The following is a 26,096-nucleotide window of genomic DNA, read 5'->3' as shown; positions in this document are numbered from 1 at the left end:
AGAACTACGAACGAAAGAAGAATGGCAGACGAAATTAATGGACAATGCAGAATTGGATAAGATGACAGGAGGATTCGAAACCTGCTGGATCAGAGATTCTCAGAGGACTGGAGTAAATATATGAATTATCTGAAAACAATTGTAATCAACAGACTACGCTAGCAGGATTGCAAGAAGTTTTGTAAGGAGGATTATGTGAAATATTGCAGAGAAAACTATGATAAGAATGATTAGTGAAGGAGTATTAAATGTAATAATGAAAATAATGAAATGCAGATTAAGTGATAAAGACTGAAAAATCTTCAGATGCGGTTGATGGAAGTACAAAACATTGTATAAGATAAGAAAGTCTGTTATATGATTTTTGGAAATTATTTGTAAAAATCAATAAAATTATTTTTAAAAAAAAAAAAAACAAGGAAAGAGAGTCCACAACCTCCCAGGAGAGTCCACAACCTTTCCACTGTTGAACTGCTCTTACTGTCAGAAACCTCTGCCTGATATTTAGTCAGCATCTCCTTTCTTGTAACTTAAAGCCATTGGTTCGAGTCCTGCCCTCCAGAGCAGTAGAAAACAAGCTCGCTCCATCTTCCATGTGACAGGCCTTGAAATATTTGAGGATGGCTATCATATCTCCTCTGTGTCTCCTCTTTTCCAGGCTAAACATACCCAGCTCCTTCAAGCTTTCTTCCTAAGGCCTGGTTTCCATTCAGCTGGTTTATACCTGAATCACTGGGTTTTTGACATGCAAGATAAACATAAATAGACTTCCTAAATATAGTCCTTGGGTTAGGAACTTAATTCATTCCGGAGGTCTGTTCTTAATCTGAAACTGTTCTTAACCTGAGCTACTACTTTAGCTAATGGGGCCTCCCGCTGTTCTCATCCTGGAGCAAAGTTCTTAACCCGAGGTACTATTTCTGGGTTAGCAGAGTCTGTAACCTGAAGCGTCTGTAACCCAAGGTACCACTGTAAAGCCAAGGCTAATTTTAGGAATGTAGAGGTGGTTTGATATAATCTTTGCCACTCTGTCAACAGATGTGCTTTTCCCCCTTGCACTGGTTTTCCCTTGCACTGGTTTCTTGAAACCAGAGAAGTCAGCTGAGGAGGGCACATACTGACTAGTGCGCACATTCGATTCAAAACCTCCGTCACCGTCAATCTCAGTGCCCCAAGTTGAAAAGTGGAATGGTTTTTGGACTTCTTGTTTTCCTCAGTACTACTGCAATGGCAGCAATGCTACTCCCAATATCACCAGATCAGTAAGTAAACGTAAGGGGGATGTTTGGGGCGAGTGGATGAGTGGTGGTAAGCCAAAGGATGCCATCAGTTCCTCTGTGGCTTGTACAGTATTATAATCCAAGTTAAACAACAACTATAACCTAGGGGCTTTAAAAACTTGCCTCTTCTTGGGGTGGGCTTGTACCAGCCCCCAAACGTAAGGCTCAGAGAGGTTTGCTGGTCTCATCTCTTGACAAAAGTTAACCAGTTTAAATACTGTAACTCGAGGGGTAACCACAAGAGGGGGGCAATTGACCAACACAAGCCTCTTTGAAAATAATAGAAACAATACCCCCATAAAAAAGAAACCAAATATCATCACAAATATGGCCTTTAAAATGTCACAAAAGGGGAGGAACAGGGCGGGGCCAAGTCAGAACCGGGTGCTTGCAAGCTTTTTCAATGGCATTTCAAATATACAGTGGTACCTTGGTTTAAGAACAGCTTAGTTTATGAACAACTTGGATTAAGAACGATGCAAACCTGGAAACAGGTGTTTTGGTTTGTGAACTTTGCCTTGGAAGCAGAACATGTTCCGCTTCCTGTTGAGTATAAATTGAGTACCTGCTATGGGAAAGTACACCTTGGTTTAAGAATGCTTTGGTTTAAGAATGGACTTCCGGAACGGATTAAGTTCGTAAACCAAGGTACCACTGTAGGTGATTTCACTTAAACGTGTGGTGACTTGGAACATAACCCTAGCATAAATTGGAAGTTGCCTGTACTGAATTGTATATACTGGCCAGAAATCTGTTTGCCATTCCAACACCAAGTTCAAAACAGAACTCTTGCAGCTGCACAAATACTAAAGCAGGTCACAGATTTATACAACACAGCTTCTTTTGCTTTAGAAGTCTACTCCCAGCTAATTGCCCTTCCCCATCTCCCGGCTTGCTTGGGAGACAATGGAAACTTCTTTTTGCCGGCCTCTTATAGGCAGCTCAAGCCACACCCATTTCCTATACCATGCCACCTTCCTACACATGAGTAGGCTTTTTCTCAAGCAGGTTGTAGTCACTAACCCTGGCCAGTCCCATGCCTGGGGCCAAGGTGCTGGCAGTCTCATGCTCCACTTCTCCAGGTCTGGCTGATGCTAAGATTGACAACCATCTGTTGTCTCAATGGCAGTGTTGGTGATCTTGCCACAGTTTATCCTTTAATTCAATTACCTCATTTTCTTCACCTTCTCCCCCAGCATCCTAAAACTGTGGTGCAATGGGGGGTATCCCTGCACACATTAGTATACAATATTAATGAATGGTGAATTATTATTATTATTATTATTATTATTATTATTATTATTATTATTATTATTATCTCACTGTGTTGCCCACCCTTCACCATAAGCTTTCCCATCCAGGTTACAGCAATTTGAAAATAGGTAAAGATAAAGGGACCTCTGACCATTAGGTCCAGGCGTGACCGACTCTGAGGTTGCGGCACTCATCTTTCTTTATTGGCCGAGGGAGCCGGCGTACAGCTCATGGTTATGTGGCCGGCATGACTAAGCTGCTTCTGGCGAACCAGAGCAGCGCATGGAAACGCCGTTTACCTTTCCGCCAGAGCGGTACCTATTTATCTACTTGCACTCTGAGGTGCTTTCAAACTGCTAGGTTGGCAGGAGCAGGGACCGAGCAACGGGAGCTCACCCCGTCACGGGGAGTCGAACTGCCGACCTTCTGATCGGCAAGTCCTAGGCTCTGTGGTTTAACCCACAGCGCCACCCGCGTCCCCAAAAATTTAGCCTTATCCTCCATCAATTTGTCTAATCCTCTTCTAAAGCCATCCAAGTTGATGGCCCTCACTTGTGGAAGTGAATTCCATTGTTTAACTGCGCACTATCTTCTGTCTGTCCTGAATCTTCCAACATTCAGCTTCAGTGTCATAAGAGAGGGGGGAAAATTGTCTCTAGCAACTTTCTCCATACTACACATAGCAGCTTGAGTCCTGTGTGATCTGGCTGTTTGGCAGGGGAAGGAGAACACAGAGCAGGACTGAATCAACGCTTACTGTGGAGTTTTCTCCTGCACAGCTGATGGGCAGAAATGCAAGCTTTTTCTTCCTCCACTTTCAATTTGGCCACATATGGGGGGGGGGTTATTGGGTTGTTGTTTTTATTATGTATTTTGTGGTTCTATAAAAGGTAAAGGGACCCCTGACCATTAGGTCCAGTCGTGACCGACTCTGGGGTTGCGGCGCTCATCTCGCTTTATTGGCCAAGGGAGCCAGCGTACAGCTTCTGGGTCATGTGGCCAGCATGACTAAGCCGCTTCTGGCGAACCAGAGCAGCGCACAAAAACACCGTTTACCTTCCCACTGGAGCGGTACCTATTTATCTACTTGCACTTTGTGCTTTCCAACTGCTAGGTTGGCAGGAGCAGGGACCGAGCAACGTCGCAGGGATTTGAACTACCAACCTTCTGATCGGCAAGTCCTAGGCTCTGTGGTTTAACCCACAGCGCCACCCGCGTCCCATCTTGTGGTTCTATATCTTGATTTTATTCTGTGACCTGAGTATAGGACGGTACTGTATATAAATTCTAACAACAACAACATGCATGACTTCTGGACTAGACTAGAAGTTGTGCACTTCACATCTACCTGCTTTTACAGTTTCCCGTTGAGATTGAGGTGTGTGTGTTTGGCTGCCATTTTCCGAACCTTTCCTAACTACAATATCCATTGCGTCAACGCTCTTAACAGCCCTACTGTGGGTGGAGAGGGCTGAGAAAACACTTCTCCCCTGCAAGTCGCAAGCCTTCCTCTCCAGGTCTGTGGCCTGCCCCAGATATTATGGGGTTTTTTCCCCTGCCACGAGCGACCAGCCCGACTGCATACCATGCGACACAGGTTTTATTGGGCCTTTTGCGCAAGCCGGGTGGCGGCTCAGGGTGCACCCGCTTCCTACAGAAGTCCTACTCCTTGCAAAGAGGACCCTCCAGGGACAAGGAAGCTTGCAACATGCTGAAATGTCAGGTTATTTAAGGGACACCTTTGCCCTTGTTTGTTTCTTGTCCCAACTGAAGCGTGCGTAAGACTGCAGCCTCGCTGCAATATCCCTTGCTATGGAAGGGCGGGTGTTCTGCCCGCTCGGAAAGAAAATACAGTAAATATTTGCCAAAACACGCCGTTGCAAGCAGGCGCGGCGCCCCTGATACAACCCTCTCTCCCTCTCTGCAGGTATAAAATAAAAAAAATAGACAATAATAAAATAAAATAACGCGGCTAACTAAGGACCTCGATCGCTTCTGCAAAGGCAGCGAGGAGAGCAGACCCCAAAGACACAGGGAGCGGCCATCTTGGGCAAGGGCAAAGGCCACCCCCTTCCCTTCCTCTCGCAAAGCATTGTGGGAGGGGTATTAATTGCGGCTTTGGCGTTTAAGGCCAAGGGGCGGGGGCGGGGAGAAGTAGGGGGAAGAAGCACCAAAGAGGTACGAAAAGTAGAGAACAGCAACCGGTGCTGCCTGAGATGGAACTTCTTGGTTCGTTTAAATTTATTATTATTATTATTATTATTATTATTATTATTATTATTATTATTATTATTATTATTTTATTGTTACACATTTGTTCATTTATTCATACCCCGCATTTTCCCCTGGCGTAATACACACACATATTATATACAGTAATGTAATATTAAGACCTTATTCATGGAAGGCAATCTTACTCGGCTACGAGCGACCGCCGAAGGAGAAGATATAAAATATATCATATATATAATTCTATATAATATAGCACAGCATGTTGATCTATAGTAATACAATTTTTAAAAAAAACAAATGTGCAATATGGTATAAAATAATACATGCATTCTACACGATATAATAATACATATGCCATTGTTGTCTGCTTCCGACTGTCTCAGGAGACCATGAAGGGGGTGAAGTCAACCCGTTGGAGATTTATAGTTTTTATCAATGCAATGCAACCCGGAACTTGGCTTCGTAGGTGTACCCGGAAGTTAGTTCGGCACGTGTGAGTCTACTGACATGTAAGTTTATAGAGAAAACGCGGAAGCAAAGGGAACAGTAGATAGATATAGATATATATTTAAAGTAGAACCGGACATTGAATGATGAAACCACTGCTGCGACCGAGGTAATTTCAAATCTTACGATCATCATCATCATTATTATTATTATTTCCGCAGCGCCCTGCAAAAGGCGAGAGATTCGATTGCCCCGCCCTGCGCCCGATCCTGTCCGCGCGCATCTGCCCGGAGGTTTCCAAAGGGCTGCTGGGCGGAAAGGACAGCGCCGCCGCCGCCCCAGTAGAACCCCGGCGGGGCAATCTCGACTCTTCCAGGGGTTCCCTCTCCCGACGCGCGGCTGCTGTGGTGGGCTTCATTCCGCCGAGGCTTACTCCCGAGTAAAACCACAAAGGAGAAGCGTGCCTGATCAGGATTCTGGACCACCCCCATCCCAGCCCCGAACTCGCTTTCCTGGAAGCAACCCCCGCTGGGTTCGCTTAGGATTGCAGACCTTTCCCAAGTGTCCCTTATTTTAAAGGGACGTCCCTAATTTAGAGAAGCCGTCCCGGTTTCTGATTTGATCCCAGTTAAGATCAGTGCTTTTCCCACCCCCTAGAAAACGGGGGTGCAGGAACTCCCACCGCCGCTTTTTGGAACGGACAACCCTAAGTCGTTGAGTTTCTTTCAAAAGGATGCCAAAGTGGTTGGGCTATTTTTTAGGGAGCCATCAAAGTGGTTGGGCTATTTTTTAGGGAGCCATCAAAGGGGTTGGGCTGTTTTTTAGGGAGCCATCAAAGTGGTTGGGCTATTTTTTTAGGGAGCTATCAAAGGGGTTGGGCTGTTTTTTAGGGAGCCATCAAAGTGGTTGGGCTATTTTTTAGGGAGCCATCAAAGTGGTTTGGATTTTTTTTAGGTAGTCGCCAAAAACACACATCGCGTCACGCCTCCCTTATAGAGCTTCTTTCGGAAGAGGAGAGAATCACTGAAAAAAGCGTGCAACGTGTCAACTCCCGATCCATCCAAATCTCCCCACCCAGAAAATGCGCCGCCCGCAGCACCAGGATGATTGTGGCCACAGAGAGGGTCTGCCGGAACGCTCAGGAGAGGTGATGGAACCCTCAGGGCAGGTTCCGGAACAAAGTCCCGGAGCGTTCCTGCTGAAAAAAAAGCCATGCCTCGGATGTCCTTATTTTCATTGGAGAAATGTTGGAGGGTATGGAGTTATCCATGGGACACGGGTGGCGCTGTGGGTTAAACCACTGAGCCTAGGGCTTGCCGATCAGAAGGTCGGCGGTTAGAATCCCCGCGACGGGGTGATCTCCCGTTGCTCGGTCCCTGCTCCTGCCAACCTAGCAGTTCAAAAGCACGTCAAAGTGCAAGTAGATAAATAGGTACCACTCCGGCGGGAAGGTAAATGGCCTTTCCATGCGCTGCTCTGGTTCACCAGAAGCGGCTTAGTCATGCTGGCCACATGATCTGGAAGCTGTACGCTGGCTCCCTCGGCCAATAAAGCAAGATGAGCGTCGCAACCCCAGAGTCGGTCATGACTGGACCTAATGGTCAAGGGTCCCTTTACCTTTATGGAGTTATCCGACCCCCTCCAAGCCATCTGAAGGCAATCTTGCATAGGGAAGTGTGTCTTTTTAAATGTTTAATTATGTTTTTACATATGTTGGAAGCTGCCCAGAGTGACTGGGGCAACCCAGTAAGATGTGCGGGGTATAAATACAGTGGTACCTCTGGTTACGTACTTAATTCGTTCCGGAGGTCCGTTCCTAACCTGAAACTGTTCTTAACCTGAAGCACCACTTTAGCTAATGGGGCCTCCTGCTGCTGCCATGCCGCAGGAGCACGATTTCTGTTCTCATCCTGAAGCAAAGTTCTTAACCCGAGGTACTATTTCTGGGTTAGTGGAGTCTGTAACCTGAAGCGTCTGTAACCTGAAGCGTATGTAACCTGAGGTACCACTGTACACACAAGTAATTCTACTTATATTATCTTTAGCATATTTAACTAAATAATCCTTAAATTTCTTCCATTCATCTGGTACTCCTCTTTGTGGTTGTGGATTTTGATGGATCTCTCTCTCTTTTCCTGATTCCCCTTCCTCTAAAGTGGTGGCTTGAAACTTCAAAGAGGCTTTCCTGCCCTGCAGAGATGAGCGCAGATAAGGACGGACAGCTTTGCAGGCCTCCGGATGGGAGAAAGACTGTCCTCGCTGCTGCTGCTGAGGGAAATGAGAACAAACCGACTGGGCCAAAACCAGTTCCGGAAAGGCAGGTTTGCACCAGCCCTGGCATTGCAACTCTTACAGACAGTACTAAGCGATTTAAGCTAAGTAGCAGCCAGGCCCCCCAAGAAAGGTAAGCGCCTTCGTTAACCGCGGATTAATAGGGTTTAAAAATAAAGCCGAGGATTTGCTTACGTTTCTGTTTCATCAATTCGATTTGTGTGTTACCTCTTTGGGTAACATCTAAGCTGCGTTATTTGTCATAGTAAAAGGTGGTAAGATTCAGAGATGAGAAATACACATATCCGTTCCCTTTGCCAGCTGCCCCTACACACACACACACACACACACACACACGAACATTTTGAATAGTTCACATACAAGCTTTGTAGTTGAATTCCTTCCCCTCCTCTCTGTAAAATGCCGGTGCAGAGTGAATAAAGTCCTGTTTGTCTGACTGGCTCCCACAAACACACATGCACTTCATAAATAGCGAAACTGCGAATAATCTCGATCATTTGATTTCTGGTTGTGTTGCAGCCAGCAAGAGTAAATTCTGCTTTGTGTATGATCAATTTCCTATTTAAAAAAAAAAATCACTTGTCCGCAAGCCGTCTGTTTTGCTGTGCACAGGCAAGATGTGAGACATTGTTCTGATGGTCTTTTGTAATTAAATTAGCACACATGTCAGCCTCATTACATACAATTACATGCATGTTCGGGGAAACCCAAATTCCTACACAGGAGTGCTTACTTCACCATATATAAAATATTGGGAAGGAGCTACAGTTGTCAGCATTCCCTAGGAATAATAATTTATAATAATAATAATTTTTTATTTATACTCCGCCCATCTGGCTGAGTTTCCCCAGCCACTCTGGGCGGCTTCCAATCAAGTGTTAAAAACAATACAGCATTAAATATTTAAAACTTCCCTAAACAGGGCTGCCTTCAGATGTCTCTTAAAGATAAGATAGCTGCTTATTTCCTTTACATCTGAAGGGAGGGCGTTCCACAGGGCGGGTGCCACTACCGAGAAGGCCCTCTTTCTGTTTCCCTGTAACCTCACTTCTCACAATGAGGGAACCTCCAGAAGGCCCTTGGCACTGGATCTCAGTGTCCGGGCTGAACGATGGGGGTGGAGACACTCCTTCAGGTATACTGGGCCAAGGCCATTTAGGGCTTTAAAGGTCAGCACCAACACTTTGAATTGTGCTTGGAAATGTACTGGGAGCCAATGCAGATCTCTCAGGACTGGTGTTATGTGGTTCTGGCGGCCACTCCCAGTCACCAGTCTAGCTGCCGCATTCTGGATTCATTGCAGTTTCTGGGTCACCTTCGAAGGTAGCCCCACGTAGAGCACATTGCAGTAGTCCAAGCAGGAGATAACTAGAGCATGCACCACTCTGGCAAGACAGTCCGCAGGCACGTAGGGTCTCAGCCTGCGTACCAGGTGGAGCTGGTAGACAGCCGCCCTGGACACAGAATTAACCTGCGCCTCCATGGACATTTAACAAACTACAGCTCCCAGGAGAGCAGGGCAATTAAAAGTGGTATGATAATGTCTTTAAATGTGCCATGCAGATGCAGCCATTTTTCCCTTGACTGTTGATCAACTTTCAAGGAGAGATGATGCAAAGATGTTTTGTAGGCACAGAGAGAATGTGAACATTTGAGGAGGGTGGTAAAATTGCTCGGATCAATTAATTAAAAAATATGAGGTGAGTGGAGGTTTGGTTTCTAAAATACTGAGATTATTGGCTGGGCACTTTCTGTAAAAATGTGATCAGCACGCTTATCGTGCAAGGACAATTCCCATGCAGCCAGGACTGGTTGCAGATCCCTTTTGGGTTTATGCTCAATGGCAAGCTTGGGTTTTCTGCTCTGTAACTTGCGAAGAAACAGCTCTTCCTGGAATATTGAAGATGCCCGTTTTCTTTGCTTCAGGAAGCAAACTTCTACCACTTGTAGTTAGTGAGTTAATTTTGCATATGCCGAAAGATAAGAGAAACGGGAATATATGTGAAAAACAAGCCCACATTAAATTACGGTTTACATTGTCTGGTTTTGGACTTTAAGGGGGTGATACAAATGAGTACTGATTTCATTATAAGAATATTGCAGACTAAATGCTGTGTCTACATCTGGGAGTTAAGACCACATGCAAATTCAGTTAATTATGTGAAATGATGATCTTCAAATTAGGCTTCCTCCATCCATTATTCAGACACCCCATCCAATGTTGCTTCATGTCTCATTTGGACTATTTGAACTGTGTAAGAGTGAATAAGCTTTTAAGCCTCACAGAGGCTTTTCATATATTTTTCTCATAGCCCTGGGATGTCACAGCCAATGGCGAGGAAGGCAACTGGTCCTTCCGTTACCGCAGAAGAGAAGCGGAAAAAAAGTATTTTTGGTATACAGTTTTCTAAAAACAAAAAGGAAAAATGCACTCCTCATGACAAAATGTCTTCCGTAAGTTCAAGCATGAGCTACAAAGGGAGCCCTGCGTTGACCATCAAAGAAGATGGCGGCAATTGTACAAAGAGGACCCAGACAGAGGTCTCAAAAGTATCTCGACCCCACCAAGATAATTCTCACAAAAGTAAAGAAAACCTGCCTGCCTCGCTCATCACTTCCCCAATGGAATCGTCTGTAGACTAGTGAGTTTTTGTCATTAAAGTTTTGCTGAAGAAGCCTTTTCAGACCTGTGACTTGACTTTACCATATTTTTCCAGATGCTAAATAGTAATAGAAGTTATTTTATTGGAAGAATGAGCAAGTTTCCATGTGCGATGGGTTCGTTCTTCAGACAAATGCAAAACGTGGTCCTTGCAAACTGTGTTTTGCGAATAGAAAGTTTGCTTGGAAAAACATGGGCTTTTCCCTTCCTTTTCTAGCACAAATCTTCTCTTTTGCATGGTCTGCCTTAACTACCCTTTGATATTTACTTCTGTGCCTGCACTAACCATGGTTAAGGCTAACCTGGTTGCTGCTTTAATCTAGAATTGCTAGGCCATTTCAAGCTTTGCTTCCAAATCCTGATCACAATTTAAACCTCAGTTCGCCTGTTCTTTCAAAGTGTTTCTTTGTATTGGGGGACCAATGGGTAAACCCATTTATTTTCAGCAAATCTTCCTGTTTGGTGTGTTGATACTGATTAACCTTGCAATCACCATGGTAAGTGTTCTGGTACCTGTAGAAAATAAGTAACCGCAGGATGAAGAAGCCAACTTGAAATTCTGATTTGATCCTTTGTTTGGGAAACAAGACGTTCTGATTCCCCAGCCTCTCTTTCTAGGCCAAATCTTACAAGCCTATGTACAAAACCTCTCAAATATTCCTAGTAAAAGATAAAGTGGTATATTAAAATGTAAAACAACTAAAAGGGGGCTTAAGTATTTTCCATTGTTTGGTGGCCAATATTACCGCAGAGGTTAGAAATCTGATGTAACGAAAACTTTTGCCCATGTAGAATCCAGTTGGGCATTTGAGATGCTAAATAGGTACTGCTGCTGCGGGAAAGTAAACGGCGTTTCCGTGCGCTGCTCTGGTTTCACCAGAGGCGGCTTAGTCATGCTGGCCACATGACCCGGAAAAACTGCCTGCGCACAAACGTCGGCTTCCTCGGCCAGTAAAGCAAGATGAACGCCGCAACCCCAAGGCCGTTTGTGACTGGACTGAACTATCATGGGTCCTTAACCTTTACCTTTATGTGAATAGCAAACAGAGTAACCATTTGAGCAGAAGTAGTTCAAGTGTAGATATTGTCCAGCTAAATATTGTCCAGTCACAAAAACAACAGCAAGTTTCCTCATACCCCCAAACAGATTGCTAATACCCCTCACTGAAGAAATGTACAAAAATTAAGCTTCACCCCCTAAAATGGCACGACCTAGTACCCCAGGCAGAACAATTGGCACCTTTTTAGAGCAACATTGTGCCCATTTCACTTCCAGGGTGTGGAAAGACCAAGGGGTCGAGCCCTATGTGCAGGAAGCTGGCGAAAAGCAAGCTGGTGTAAGTCAGCCAGCATAAAGTTACACAACTCTAGCTCCATTCAGCAGTGGAGCTGCTGCTTGTCTGCCTACGCCTGGCAGAAAGGGAAACAAGCCTTTAAAATACAGTGCTACCTTGGTTCTCAAACTTAATCCATTCCAGAAGTCCATTCCAAAACCAAAGCGTTCCAAAACCGAGGTGCGCTTTCCCATAGAATGTAATGCAAAATGGATTAATCCGTTCCAGATTTTTAAAAATAACCCTTAAAACATTAAGTTTACTATTTTAACGAGACCATTGATCTATAAAATGAAAGCAGTAAACAATGTACTGCAGTCACACAATCAATTAGTAGCTGAACTGGGTTCCACACAGTCACAAAAACAAAACAAAAATGCCGCAAAAACAAAAACGCAAAATAAGTAGCAAAAGCAGACAGACCTCAGCGTAACGCTCAAAACAGAAGTGTGGCCCTCAAGTCAGAAGTATAACATTCAAAACTGAGTATGTTCAGCTTCCGAAAAAAGTTCACAAACCAGAACATTTACTTCTGGGTTTGCAGTGTTTGGGTTCCAAGTTGTTTGAGTACCAAGGCGTTTGAGAAACAAGATACCACTGTACTGCATTGCTGGCTTAATTTATGCTAGGTTGCCAAGACATATGACTGAGTTTGAACGGGTTTGGGATCCAACCTAAGTCCCCTCTCTCTTTAAGATCCACTGAACTTGGCTCAGAAAGGATGGGGGAGATGCTCTGTAGTTACAGCTGAGCCGAGGATGGGAAATGGAGATCCGCTGGATCCATTCATCCCAACAGATCTACAGTGGTGCCTCGCAAGACGAAATTAATTCGTTCCGCAAGTTTTTTCTTCTTGCAAGTTTTTCGTCTTGCGAAGCACGGTTTCCCATAGGAATGCATTGAAAATCAATCAATGCGTTCCTATGGAGACCGTCCGGGGACAGAGGGGATCTGTTTTAAAGCAAGAGAAGGGGCAGCGGGGAGAATCGCTTCTCCCCGTTGCCGCCCCTTGGTTCAAAAGGGGTCCGGGGACAGAGGGGAAGGCGCGCGTGCACCTTCCCCTCTGTCCCCAGAGATTGCGGGGCTGGCAACAGGGAGAAGCGATCTTCTCCCCGCCGCCGCTTGCTTCAAAAGAGGTCCGGGGTGCAGGGGCAAGCTTCGTTTTGCGAAGCAAGCCCATAGGGAAATTCGTCTTGCGAAGCAACTCGAAAATGAAAAAACCTTTCGTCTTGCGAGTTTTTCGTCTCGCGAGGCGTTCGTCTTGCGGGGCACCACTGTAGTTCTCATGGAAATTGTCCAGGGCTTTTAAACAAATCAGATGAGGCGACCAAAATTCTGACAAAAGCATACAGTGTTTCCAACTGTCCAAATCTTCTTTCATTGAAAGGAGAGGTGTCGTTTTAGAGGCCAAGGCTGTTGGACAAATAAGTCAAATACCAGGACCTAAAAGCTACCTTTGTTTTTCAAGTCTCTGTCCGTCACGGATTGCTGTCTTCTCCTGCCCAGCAGGATGACTTAGCATGCATTTTGATGGCGATGACGTACCTGCTCCTCCAGCTTCCTTGCTGTTTGCTCCCCCGGCCACAGTAAGTACTTCTGAGATTAATTTTTGGGTTAGATTCCTTCGATAGCAACCTCTTTCTGGTGTTGGGACACTCTCCTTCAGAACAGCCACCACCTGAATTAGCCAAACTATCGGGGTGGATCCAGAGTTGCAGAAGCAAAAGAAAATCCCGCGGTGGCATGATTCTCTGGAGTGTTGCACAAGCACCAGAAGAGCTACAAATACCAGATGGGCTTAGCACAAGTATAGACCAGAGATTGCGGAAGCTAGTGGATACACCTTGTTGTTGTTGTTTAGTCGTTTAGTTGTGTCCGACTCTTCGTGACCCCATGGACCAGAGCACACCAGGCACTCCTGTCTTCCACTGCCTCCTGCAGTTTGGTCAAACTCATGCTGGTAGCTTCAAGAACACTGTCCCACCATCTTATCCTCTGTCGTCCCCTTCTCCTTGTGCCCTCCATCTTTCCCAACATCAGGGTCTTTTCCAGGGAGTCTTCTCTTCTCATGAGGTGACCAAAGTATTGGAGCCTCAGCTTCACGATCTGTCCTTCCAGTGAGCACTCAGGGTTGATTTCCTTAAGAATTGAGAGGTTAGATCTTCTTGCAGTCCGTGGGACTCTCAAGAGTCTCCTCCAGCACCATAATTCAAAAGCATCAATTCTTCGGCGATCGGCCTTCTTTATGGTCCAGCTCTCGCTTCCATTCATTACTGCTGGGAAAACTGTAGCTTTAACTATACGGATGTACATTGCTAGTTCTCTTTTCTTGTGTTAAGTTGGAAAAACTCTTTCTGCTCACAGAAAAGGGCTCCTGGAAGATCCTCTCTGGATCTAACCCAGGCTTCCTCAACCTTGGCCCTCCAGATGTTTTGAGACTACAGTTCCCATCATCCCTGACCACTGGTCCTGCTAGCTAGGGATCATGGGAGTTGTAGGCCAAAAACATCTGGAGGGCCAAGGTTGAGGAAGCCTGATCTATTGTATTTCTTCTTAATTTATATCCCACTTTTATTTATTTTATTCCATTCCATCGCAACTATTCAACCTCCCAAATTTTCAACACCTCTTGCGATGGTTTGACCCCTTTCCATTTTAACAGTACATATTCTACAAACACACCTTCCATATCTCCTGAGAATTATTTCTCCTGCGTATTCCCCGTCTTACCTTAATGGCTCATGTTAATTTATCATTAATAGCTGCAGTGAGGGGGGAAAGTATTTGTTCCCCTGCTAAATTTGCCCGCTTGCCCCCTGACGAAGATAGGGGATCAAATACTTATTTCACTCATTATAACGGACATCAATCTCTGACTTTTGTCTTCTGGGTTTCCAGGGTTTTTTTCTGTTGTTATTCTGTCTCTCACAGCTACAATAAACCTACCATTAAAATTATGGACTGGTCATTTCTTCGTCAGAGGGCAAACAGGCAAATTTAGCAGGGGATCAAATTCAACAACCTTGCCTAAAATAGCTCAACAACTTATGTGTCCGAATTTTCACTTTTTGAAATATGGAAGCTCTAACTATTGTCTCCAATTTCAATTACAATTTCAATTCAGCCACCTAAAAGCCTGAATAAACATGAATGTTTTTGAATTCCTCCTGAAAGTTAATAATGGTGGAGACAGATGTGTCTCACTTGGGGGACATTCCACAACTTTAGGCGGGTACCTGAGTCTCTTAGGATGCGGGCCATAATGTGTCCTAGATGTGATGACCTTGATGTGATGTAACCTTATGCTGATTTCCTTTCAAATTAAGCCCCATATGAATTCAGAAGGATGTTACTTCCAAGTATCCCAAGATTTCTATTTTACATGTTTGGGTTTGTTTTTATGTTTTAATGTAGCAGAAGCTTTGTTAGACTGCTTTTTGAATATAATGTGATTTTTTTTATTTCCCTTCTTTTATGATTCCAAAGGTTTTGCCATCACCAACAAAATGCATTCTAAATCTGGGAGGCAACAATCTGATACTGTTAGAGATCTTAAGATCTTAAGAAAAGGTGTGTCTTCATTATTACTTGCTTTTGACTTTTTTTGGAGTATTTGCAACTTTTAAAGTTTTTTCTTTTTTTACTGTTACTCAAATGAATGTACAGTTGAAGCCCATTTGGTTGACTCCAACCAAGTCATTGTGTGAGCAGGTAGAATCCCATGAGCACTGAGGTCCAGCTCCGAGGGCCTTCTGGCAGTTCCCTCACTGCGAGAAGCGAGGGAAGAGGGAACATTTTCCACCCTGTGGAACGCCCTCCCATCAATTGCCAAGGAAATAAGTAATTATGTAAACTTTAGAAGACATCTGAAGGCAGCCCTGTACAGTCACACCTTGGTTCTCGAATGGCTTCGTTGACAAACAAATTGGCTCCTGAACGCCGCAAACCCGGAAGTAAGTTTGCGAATGCTTTTCAGAAGCTGGAGGTCCGACGCAGCTTCCATTTGACTGCAGGAAGCTCCTGCACCAACTGGAAGCTGCACCTTGGTTTTCAAACAGTTTCGGGAGTCGAACAGACTCCCAGAACGGATTCAGTTCAAGAACCAAGGTACGACTGTATAGGGAAGCTGCACAGCGTGGCTGGAGCTAACAAAATTATTAAGGAAACTTCTTTTTTGCTCCTGACCCTCCACACCCAGATCTGCTCCAGAGGCTTGAAGGAACAGAGCTTACCTTCTTTTGTGGAACGACACTCAGGGGGAGGATGAGAGGGGAGGCAGAGTTCTGTTGTGCTTGCAGATAGTGTCCTGCTCAGACGACGACTTCGTTGGATACAACCCACAATCGCCCCAAACAACCTTGTTTCTTATTAATAGCTATTTACTCCAGGAATGGGAAATCTTTCTCAGCCCAAGGTTGACACTGGCTTTTAAGGGAGTCTCCTGGGGGCAGTATGATGGTGGTGGGTGGGGCCAGAACCAAAAGTGGGCGGAGCAACAGGTGCAACTTTGCACTTTACCCAAAATTCTGCATTCCACCCACACAAAATCCAGGGTTTTCTATACTGTACTTGCCTCTCCTCATTTATGCAACCGAGAGCCATGATCATAATTCTAGAATGGTGGTGCCAAGGGCCAATTAGTGAGGTCTTAAAGGCCACATCCTGTCCCTTGGCCAAAGGTTCCCCACTCCGGAGTTAACTCAAAGAAATGTCTACGGATTAGCCCTTTGCCATTATGTGAAGTGTGTATTGATGTTGTTGCAGCGAGGAGGACATGTACCGTGATGCGGAAGAAATAGAGAGAGAGAAAGTATTGCTTGTGTGTGGGACAGGCTCCTCAGGTACATTTCAGCGCTACACATATAGAGCATGATATATTAGTTGAATTCTGTGTAAAGTAGAAGTCAGCTTCTCTGTGAGCGTTGCCCTCAGGGGAGCTGCCTGCCACCTGCCAACCCCAGAGGAAATCACAGAACCTATAGCATCAGGACTTGGGGGGGCAGTGGGACCCCCACCTTAATGCCTTGCACCAGTGTGGTGTAGTGGTTAAGAGCGGTAGTCACGTAATCTGGGAAACCGGGTTCGCGTCTCCGCTCCTCCACATGCAGCTGCTGGGTGACCTTGGGCCAGTCACACTTCTGTGAAGTCTCTCAGCCCCACTCACCTCACAGAGTGTTTGTTGTGGGGGAGGAAGGGAAAGGAGATTGTTAGCCGCTTTGAGACTCCTGAAGGGGAGTGAAAGGCGGGATATCAAATCCAAACTCTTCTTCTTCTTCTTCTTGCAGCAAAATGAGTTGTAAAGTTTCACCCCAAACACAACCTCATTCCCAGCGGTAGTCTATTGCTGCCTCCTAGAGTAGGATTGGGTGATATATCAATATATCACCCAGTACCTGTTTGAACGTCCACATCGTGATACAGTGGAACCTCAGTTTTCGAGCGTCTCGGAAGCCAAACGATTCGGAACCCGAACGCTGAAAACCCGGAAGTGAATGGTTCCGTTTTCGAACACGCCTCAGAAGTCGAACGGCTTGTGAGGCAAGTTTCTCCATTTTCTCCATTGAAATTGCTAACCACCCGTTGCGCCTCAGTTGTTGAACTATTCGGAAGTCGAACGGTCTTCTCGAACGGGTTACATTCAACCACGGAGGTTCCACTGTATCGGTTTCATAGCTTTTGATCTGGCAATATATTGCAAATCATGATGTGTGTTAGGGCTGGGCGATATTTCATCTAAAATCGGTTTGAAGTCCATATCATGATATTGGTTTCATAATTTTTGACCTGCCAATCTATTACAAATCGTGATGTGTGCGTGTGTGCACGCGCTATGCAAAACATCACAATGTGGGGAAAACTGTGAATCCAGCCTCTGCATAGCTCCATCCTTTTTTCAGACTTTGTGATATATCACTATATATTGCAATGTTTAGCTGCTGATTCAGGCGGATAGCCATGTTGACTTGTCATAGTCATAATAAATAACAAGATGAAAGATGGAAAAAATCATTTTTAATAATTCCAGCGGCACCTTAAAGATCAACTATGGGATGGTTATAGAAGATATGTTCAAAAATACAATAATAGTTTTCACTCCGTGCTAGCATTCGAGTGATAAAGGAACTAAAAGGAGGTGGACAACAATTAAGGATTTATTATGTTTTCAGAATGTATTGGAAAAATTATATAGAAAGGTTTATTGTTTTGTGTACATTCAAATGCAAGTTAAAATATATGCAAAGGGACTTGACAGGAAGTCAAAGTTGAAGAAAATATTTTGGAAGATAAAAAGGGAAAAAATATTTACTTTCATTATTATCATTTTGTGTGGGTGTCTGCACATACGTTTGTTTTTGTATGCAATGTATGGGAGGAAATAAGATGGTAAATAACAAATAAACTAAATATTGATGTATGTAATTTTTATTTCTTAATTATATTTAGTGGTAGTATGAAAAATATAAATAAATAAAAGCTTTCAAGGTATGAGCTTTCATATGTAATACACACTTCCTCTCCTCTGATTAAGTGTCAAAATAAAAAAATTCCTTCCAGTAGCACCTTAAAGACCAACTAAGTTAGTTCTTGGTATGAGCTTTCGTGTGCATGCACACTTCTTCAGATACACTGAAACAGAAGTTGCCAGATCCTTCTATATAGTGAGAAGGTGGGGAGGGGTATTACTCAGAAGGGTGGTGGGAATGGGAGATTGGCAGATAGCTGAGATGAGCCTGTTGACGACTCTTAACGACTGCAGTAGGTCTTACACCACCCTTTCCCACCACCCTTCTGAGTAATACCCCAACACAGCTACCTATCTGTATCTGATTAAGTGTGTATTACATACGAAAGCTCATACCTTGAAAGCTTATATTTAGTTGATCTTTAAGGTTCCACTGGAATTATTTAAAAAGATTTTTTCATCTTTCATCTTGTTATTTATTATGATAATGTTTCGCTGGTGATACATCACGATGTTGAAAACCAGGTATCGCAGAATGACTGCGATTAGCCTTTCCACGCAATTCCAACAAAGCTAGGTATGTAAAGCCAGGCTTTGCGTTGGGAGGAAGCAAATATTAGACCAGAATATCCTACAAGGGACAAGAGCAGTGTGGGTGGGCAGTCCTTCATCTCTACTTCAACCATTTATTTTCAAGGAAGATTTCCCTGCAGGTCTTGCCCCGCAACCCAGTAGTCCTGCGCCCACCTGTGAGACACTCCTTTTGCTCGTCAGAAATAAGCGTGAGCTCTTTAGAGAAGACTTGATTAAATGTCAAAACGGAATAGATTGAAGTTTAAGTAGTTTGTACCGAAGCTGATAAGCTCCCTGAGTGCCCTTCACCCAGGTTCAGGGGTCTTGCAGCCAAAGAGGCCTGCAATTTCCACAAATGTATATACAGATTGGCTTTTTTTTTTTGTAATGCAGACAAGAACTGTGCTTCTTTTGACTTTCCCCCACTAAAATGGATTCTCTTTTCCTAATTGCAATTCAGACTTTCCAGAAAATAAGCTAAGTGTTGAACCAGAAGTCGGCATCATGGATTATTGTCAAAAAGAATGGAGAGGAACCACCTCGCAGGCCAAATGTATAAGGAAGGTCTGATCTCATTTTCTTGCAATAGTCCATAGGTTTGTGTACAACAAAATCCTACCTGGTAGCAGGGTGGATTGGATTTCAAATCACTAAGTCAGTAAGACTTGATTTAAATCATCTTTTTACAGAAAGACTCAGAAAGACAGTCTACTATGATGTGTTCTACATAGGGCTGCCTTTAATGATGGCCCAGAAACACACAATGGTTCAGAATGAGGTCACTGAAACATGCTGGCTTTAAACTTTCAAAAAGAGATGGGAAAAGGATAAGGATGCCAAATTCAAGAAGTGTGCTCCCAGTTCTTCCTTTTGAATTTGGCGCCGAAGCTTAACTTGTCCAGCGTTTGAGATCATGGCCCTATCGTCCAAATGGGAAAGCCCAAAACAGCATGGGTCAGATGTATTTGAAGGATACATAGCTATAATGTTATTGCTTTGGTTAAATAAGTTGTTTAAATTGTTATTAAGGAAATGATCGTTTTTCTCCTTCCAATAAAGTACAGCAGAAAAGTTGCCCAAATATAAACAGTTAACTTATTAAACCTCACGATAATTTCATAATTACTTGTCTACGTATTTCTAACAGTATAACAAAATCAGTAATTTCTGACAGAACTGTAAAAACTACTCTGAAAATTTAATGTAGAACACATCATAGTAGACTGTCTCGCCAGAGTGGTACATGCTCTGGTTATCTCTTGCTTGGACTACTGCAATGCACTCTACGTGGGGCTACCTTTGAAGGTGACCCGGAAACTACAAATAATCCAGAATGTGGCAGCTAGACTGGTGACGGGAGCAGCAGCCAAGACCATATAACACCGGTCTTGAAAGACCTACACTGGCTCCCAATATGTTTCTGAGCACAATTCAAAGTGTTGCTGCTGACCTTTAAAGCCCTAAATGGCCTCAGTCCTGTATACCTGAAGGAGCATCTCCACCTCCATTGTTCTGCCCGGACACTGAGATCCAGCACCGAGGGCCTTCTAGCGGTTCCCTCATTGCGAGAAGTGAGGTTACAGGGAACCAGACAGAGGGCCTTCTCGGTAGTGGCAGCCGCCCTGTGGAACGCGCTCCCACCAGATGTCAAAGAGAAAAACAACTACCAAACTTTTAGAAGACATCTAAAGACAGCCCTGTTTAGGGAAGCTTTTAATGTTTAATAGGTTATTGTATTTTAGTGTTCTGTTGGAAGCCGCCCAGAGTGGCTGGGGAAACCCAGCAAGATGGGCTGGGTATAAATAATATATTATTGTTGTTGTTGTTGTTGTTGTTGTTGTTGTTGTTGTTGTTGTTGTTGTTGTTGTTATTGTAGTAGTAGTAGTCAAGCCTAAATGCAACAAGGGCATGGGTTACTGTTGCCTGATCTTTCCAGATAGAGTCACAGTGTGTGCTTCGTCATCTGAGGGACTGCAACCCCATTGAGATTTCAAATTCTTGAGTGATGCTTCTATACATCAGGCCTCATATTGGGCTCCTGCACGTGAAGGTTTTGATTTATTTATTTTGTTTGGGTGTGTGCATCTAATAGTAGTTTTTTGTTCTTCGCACAGGGCTACGAAGCAGTTTCACAGAAATTTATTTCGATAAGGAGAGTGCGAGGGGATAACTATTGCGCCGTCAGAGCGACGCTGTTTCAAGCCCTTAGCCAAGCTGTTCAGCTTCCTGACTGGCTGAAGAGAGAGGACATGATGTTGGTAGGTCGCCAACTTCCAGCACATCTCTTGATAGAACAAAACGATGGTAGCTTTTGCTTAGCAAGTATTTGTATAGGCTTGTTCGCCTGCCACAAATTATTTTTTAACTAATACCAAAAGCAAACACAAAAGCAAAAGGCGCAAGACACAAGTTTTCTTTCTCATTGTGCAGTATTCTAAAGTACCCATTCTGGTCAAAGAAACTCTGGCCAGCAGGAATTAGATGCCCTGATTAAATAAAAACATATCACTAGATAATGAGTTGCCTTGTCGAATTTCTGGTAAAGATTAACTTTTATCTTTTGAAAATTGTAGCTCCCGGAGAAACTGATGGAGAAATACGGCTGGATTGCGCAATGGCAGCTGAGGCAAAAATGGACCAGCAAAGCTGAAAACTTGGTGGATGAAATTAAAGACTGTTTAATACTACTAAAAAGCAAGGTTTGACAAATTGTGCATTCCTAGCTCACCTTACTGTCAATTCCACATTTCTAACTATTTAAAACAAGCAGTTGGGAGATTGGAATTAGCTGGGGACTAGACGGCCGTCCAATGATCAAGGCGGCAATTTCTGCACGTGCTGTAGAGGGAAGGACAGACATGGCCAAACCTGGCCCTCCAGATGTTTTGGGACTACAACTCCCATCATCCCTAACTAACAGGACCAGTGGTCAGGGATGATGGGAATTGTAGTCCCAAAACAGCTGGAGGGCCAAGTTTGGCCATGCCTGATATAGGAGAAGGGAAACTCTGATCCTAAACCTCTTCTGCATTGTGAGATATCTTCCGGAGAAGAGAAGGCTAAGGAGTAAACCTTACACCATCCTTTCTCAACCGGTGGGTCCCCAGATGTTGTTGAACTACAACTCCCAACACCCCTAGCTAGCAAGGCCAGAGCTCAGGGATGATGGGAGTTGTAGTCCAAAAGCATCTGGGGACCCACAGGTTGAGAAAGGCTGCCTTACACAAAGCCAGAGTGGAGTCCCTAAGATGGCTGGATGGCGCCTTGTTTTTGTGTGGTTTTTTATTTTTATTCCAGCATCTCGTGCAGCCAAGCTGGTGCCAAACGTATTGTTCTGCTTTCCTTTGGACCACATCAGCAAGGCCGAGAGGGGTGGGGCAGTCTTGTTGCCTGGGCAGCCCAGGACCTCTCAACACACTGCCCAGGTTTGAGCCCCGGGGAGATCACGCAGCAGTTTGGCTTCCCCGGCGGAGGCACACTCCGTTGTCTCTTTGATTAAAACAACAGACGGCAGTTTTAATCACACCACTTCAGCAAGAATCAGTCCACATACTGAAACAGATTTGTCTGTGCAAATTACCCTTCCAGATCCTTTCCGGTGTTCACATGTTTCATGGGGGGAACAGATCGTTCTGGTGCCGTGTTGGTACAATACTTATTGTAATTCTTGTTACTGGTTGCTGTTTAATAGATATTTTGCTCAGTAGTCATTAATGCTATGTTGGTGCAATGTTACTTATTATCTAATTGTGGCACTTTCTTTATGAATTTGATTTGCTCAGTCTAGTGCTTTAGTTTATTTCAGCTGAAATTTAATTTCATGTAGCTGTTACTGTACCTGGTTTCGCACTCGGACTTGTTTGTGGAAGCCTGGCGTGCAATTATGAAATCAAGGTTTTGAAATTAAGCCCTTGTCTTTTAACTCACCAATCAATCGAATAATCTAAGTCTTAAATGTTTATAGATTACCAACACCACAGTATAGATACTCTTATGAGATGCTAGCAGCACTTTGCTACTTGGCGTTGCTTGTGAATTCTAAGAAGCCCCCAAATCATGGCAGTTTTGGAAGGTTCAGCCTTCCCTCTTGATTGGAAATGGTGTTCAGTCGTTTCCAAGTATAAAGAAGATCTATAGCTCCTTGATCTTCAGAACTGTCATGCAAAATTTGGGAATGCTATCTTGAGGTGTCCAAGTGCATAGTGAAAAAACTTTCCAAAATATTGAGTAGAAGACTGAAGGAAGTTTGAGAACCTACAGTTGAATAGAAGCCCCTCTAATTCTCCCCCCGTCCCCAGTAATCATTTGTATTTTCTCTTTCATTCCCTGCTACACTAATACATCACAACCAAATGAAACCTCCTGGCCTGCAACCTCACCAATTTAATGTTGCCCTTTATGGATAAAAGTAACGTGGGTGATGCTGTGGGTTAAACTTGCCAATCAGAAGGTCGGCGGTTCGAATCCCTGTGACGGGGTGAGCTCCCGTTCTTCGGTCCCTGTTCCTGCCAACCTAGCAGTTCGAAAGCACGTCAGAGTGCAAGTAGATAAATAGGTACCACTCTGGCGGGAAGGTAAACGGCATTTCTGTGTGCTGCTCTGGTTCACCAGAAGCGGCTTAGTCATGCTGGCCACATGACCTGGAAGCTGTACGCCGGCTCCCTCGGCCAGTAAAGCGAGATGAGCGCCGCAACCCCAGAGTCGGCCACGACTGGACCTGATGGTCAGGGGTCCCCTTACCTTTACCTTTACGGATAAAAGGTTTCACTGATGGTTTTAGAGATCTGAATCCAAGCTGTCCAGAAGGGATGCTGTTCGCATTCTTTAGCGTTGTTCGCACTGGACTTTTATTTCCTGCTGTTATTCTTGCATTCCATTCATTTGTGTGTTTGCCTTTACAGTGGAAACGTATGAGTGAAATGAAGGCCTTCGCTGAGAGGCAAGCGGCTTGCGATGAGCTTTTTAGAAGTGAGGAAGATGAATACAAACTCTACGAAGCTGTGAAATTTCTCATGCTCAATACGGCAATCCATTTGTACGAAGACAACGAGAAGGGGAAGGAAGTCCCCGTCTTCGCCTGGCTTCTCTTTGCCCGGGATACATCCAGCAATCCTTCCCAACTGATGGAAAACCACTTGAATCAACTCGGTCACACGGGAGGCCTTGAACAAGTAAGTTCCTCACATTCAACCAAAATGGGATCTAACATTTGTTCCCTGCTGTTCATTAGGAGCAGGGGAAGCAGATGTTGATTTGGTGCAATCCAGAACTCAACCTTTATAGGCCCAGGCAGGACCTGCCAAGCAAAGTAGCAGGGAATCTCAAGAGAATCTGAAGTCTACAATTCTGACTTTGATGTTTCTCCTAATGCATAAACGAAATCTGTGGCCTTGCAATTTCCAGTCTCCTCTGGACGTTCTCCTTAAGCAGAGGTTGGCCGGCTATCGGTCAGGGATGCTGAAGGTTGCATCCTGCACTGAGAAGCGGGAATTGGACCAGAAGACCTCCAAGGTCCTTGCCAGCTGCATGGATCACTGAAAAAACAAATCCAGTGCTTACACTGGCATTTCCCTCTGAGTATATAACTACAGGTGAAACTCGAAAAATTAGAATATCAGAATATTCATCACCATAATCATCACAATTATAACAAATTACGCCATAATCATCACAATTGTAACAAATAAAGGCTTGACATATCTCGCTTTTCATGTCATGAGTCTATCTCATATATTAAAGGTAAAGGTAAAGGGGCCCTTGACCATTAGGTCCAGTTGCGAATGACTCTGGGGTTGTGGCGCTCATCTCGCTTTATTGGCCGAGGGAGCCGGCGTTTGTCCGCTCTGCACAGTTTTTCCGGGTCATGTGGCCCGCATGACTAAGCCGCTTCTGGTGCAACTGAACACTGACACCAGAGCAGCGCATGGAAATGCCATTTACCTTCCCGCCAGAGCGGTACCTATTTATCTACTTGCACTTTGATGTGCTTTCGAACTGCTAGGTGGGCAGGAGCTGGGACCGAAGAACGGGAGCTCACCCCATCATGGGGATTCGAACCGCCGACCTTCTGATCGGCAAGTCCTAGGCTCTGTGGTTTAACCCACAGCGCCACCCGCGTCCCAGAATACATGTCCACAACACATTTGGCCAAATCAGTAATTTGTCTTTTTAAATAATGCAGGCAATTATTTTTTCACTTTCTCCCCTCGATACCTAGGTGGAGATGTTTCTCCTGGCTTACGCCCTGCAACACACCATCCAGGTCTATCGACTCTATAAGTACAACACAGATGAATTCATCACTCTTTACCCCAACGACCCAGAAGAGGCCTGGCCAATTGTAACCCTTATAACTGAAGATGACAGACATTATAATATCCCTGCTCGAGTGTGCGAAGAGACTAGTTTGTAAAAAAACAAAAAAACAAAAACAAACAGGTGCGTAAATGGAATAAACAACTTAACAGCAAATCTTAGTTTCCGGTTTATTTTTTTTCCGGCAAAGGCAGTTAAATTTTCAACACTTTGGTGCAAACTTCTGAAATTAAAATCCTAATACAATGTACAGTGGTACTTCAGGTTAAGTACTTAATTCGTTCCAGAGGTCCGTTCTTAACCTGAAACTGTTCTTAACCTGAAGCACCACTTTAGCTAATGGGGCCTCCTGCTGCTGCCGCGCCGCCGGAGCACAATTTCTGTTCTCATCCTGAAGCAAAGTTCTTTACCTGAGGTACTATTTCTGGGTTAGCGGAGTCTGTAACCTGAAGCGTCTGTAACCTGAAGCGTATGTAACCCGAGGTACCACTGTAGTTCCAAGTATTTTTGTTTCACCAATAGGCAAAAATAGTTTGTCCTGTCTGTTGGATAAATTTCTTTAAAAGGTTAATTTTTAACCAAGATGCAGCCATTCTCTTCCATGGGAAGCGATGATGCCCACTTCAAATGCAAGATGTGTTGATTTCTGAAACGGTATTTGCCATACGAATCAAGACACCGAAAAAATCAACTCAGAACTCACTTTTGCAATATTTGTGACCAAGGCCAGGAGATCCAAGTACAGAAGCAGTTTCTGCCTGGAGATGCTCTTACTGGATCTGGAGGCACATGGTGTGTGTCACACTTGGTGTGTGTCTCAAGACAGCATCCCCATTTGCACTAATAATAATAATAATCATGATTTTATTATTTAATACCTCGCCCATCTGGCTGGGTTGCCCCAGCCACTGTAGGTGTGGCTTATGAATTGGCATTTGCAATGCAGATGAGAATACACATCTCCAAGCCACTTTTCCCAACCAATGGATGCGTTGCTGCATGTAACCATGTATGTGGAGTGGAGCCATTATGTGCAACCTAAGAGGTTGGTTGAAACATTGGTATGTTTTTCGTCCACAGGACACAGCTGCTGCGGTGACCTTAAGAGCTTCTAGGAGAAATGCAACAGGAAGCTTATCGCTGATTACTCTTAATCCTCTTCAGGGTTATTTTAACCCCCACATTTGCAGATACAGACAGGCTAAGAGAGAGACCAGAGCTGCCCTGTTTTTACTGAACAATAA

General features: G+C 44.3%; 1 protein-coding gene across 2 annotated transcripts; it reads left to right on the top strand.

Annotated features, from left to right (window-relative positions):
• The first annotated feature begins 5,250 nt into the window (after positions 1-5,250).
• Positions 5,251-25,008, top strand: OTULIN (OTU deubiquitinase with linear linkage specificity). Of its 2 annotated transcripts, XM_083519461.1 has the most exons (9): positions 5,251-5,382; positions 7,370-7,617; positions 9,818-10,147; positions 16,266-16,342; positions 18,998-19,101; positions 20,652-20,795; positions 21,111-21,236; positions 23,439-23,708; positions 24,755-25,008. In XM_083519461.1, exons 2-9 carry the CDS (start codon positions 7,412-7,414, stop codon positions 24,947-24,949), a joined length of 1,452 nt encoding a protein of 483 aa, XP_083375587.1. In that variant the 5' UTR covers positions 5,251-5,382; positions 7,370-7,411; the 3' UTR covers positions 24,950-25,008. The 2 variants fall into 2 exon arrangements, with proteins under 2 accessions (XP_083375587.1, XP_083375588.1); XM_083519462.1 differs by lacking the exon at positions 9,818-10,147.
• The last annotated feature ends 1,088 nt before the right edge of the window (positions 25,009-26,096 follow it).

The sequence above is a fragment of the Podarcis liolepis genome (genome assembly GCF_965112155.1).
Source record: "Podarcis liolepis genome assembly, chromosome: 8".
Taxonomy (NCBI): Eukaryota; Metazoa; Chordata; class Lepidosauria; order Squamata; family Lacertidae; genus Podarcis; species Podarcis liolepis.
The sequence above is the reverse complement of the archived record's forward strand: the minus strand, read 5'-3'. Positions and strand labels throughout refer to the sequence as shown.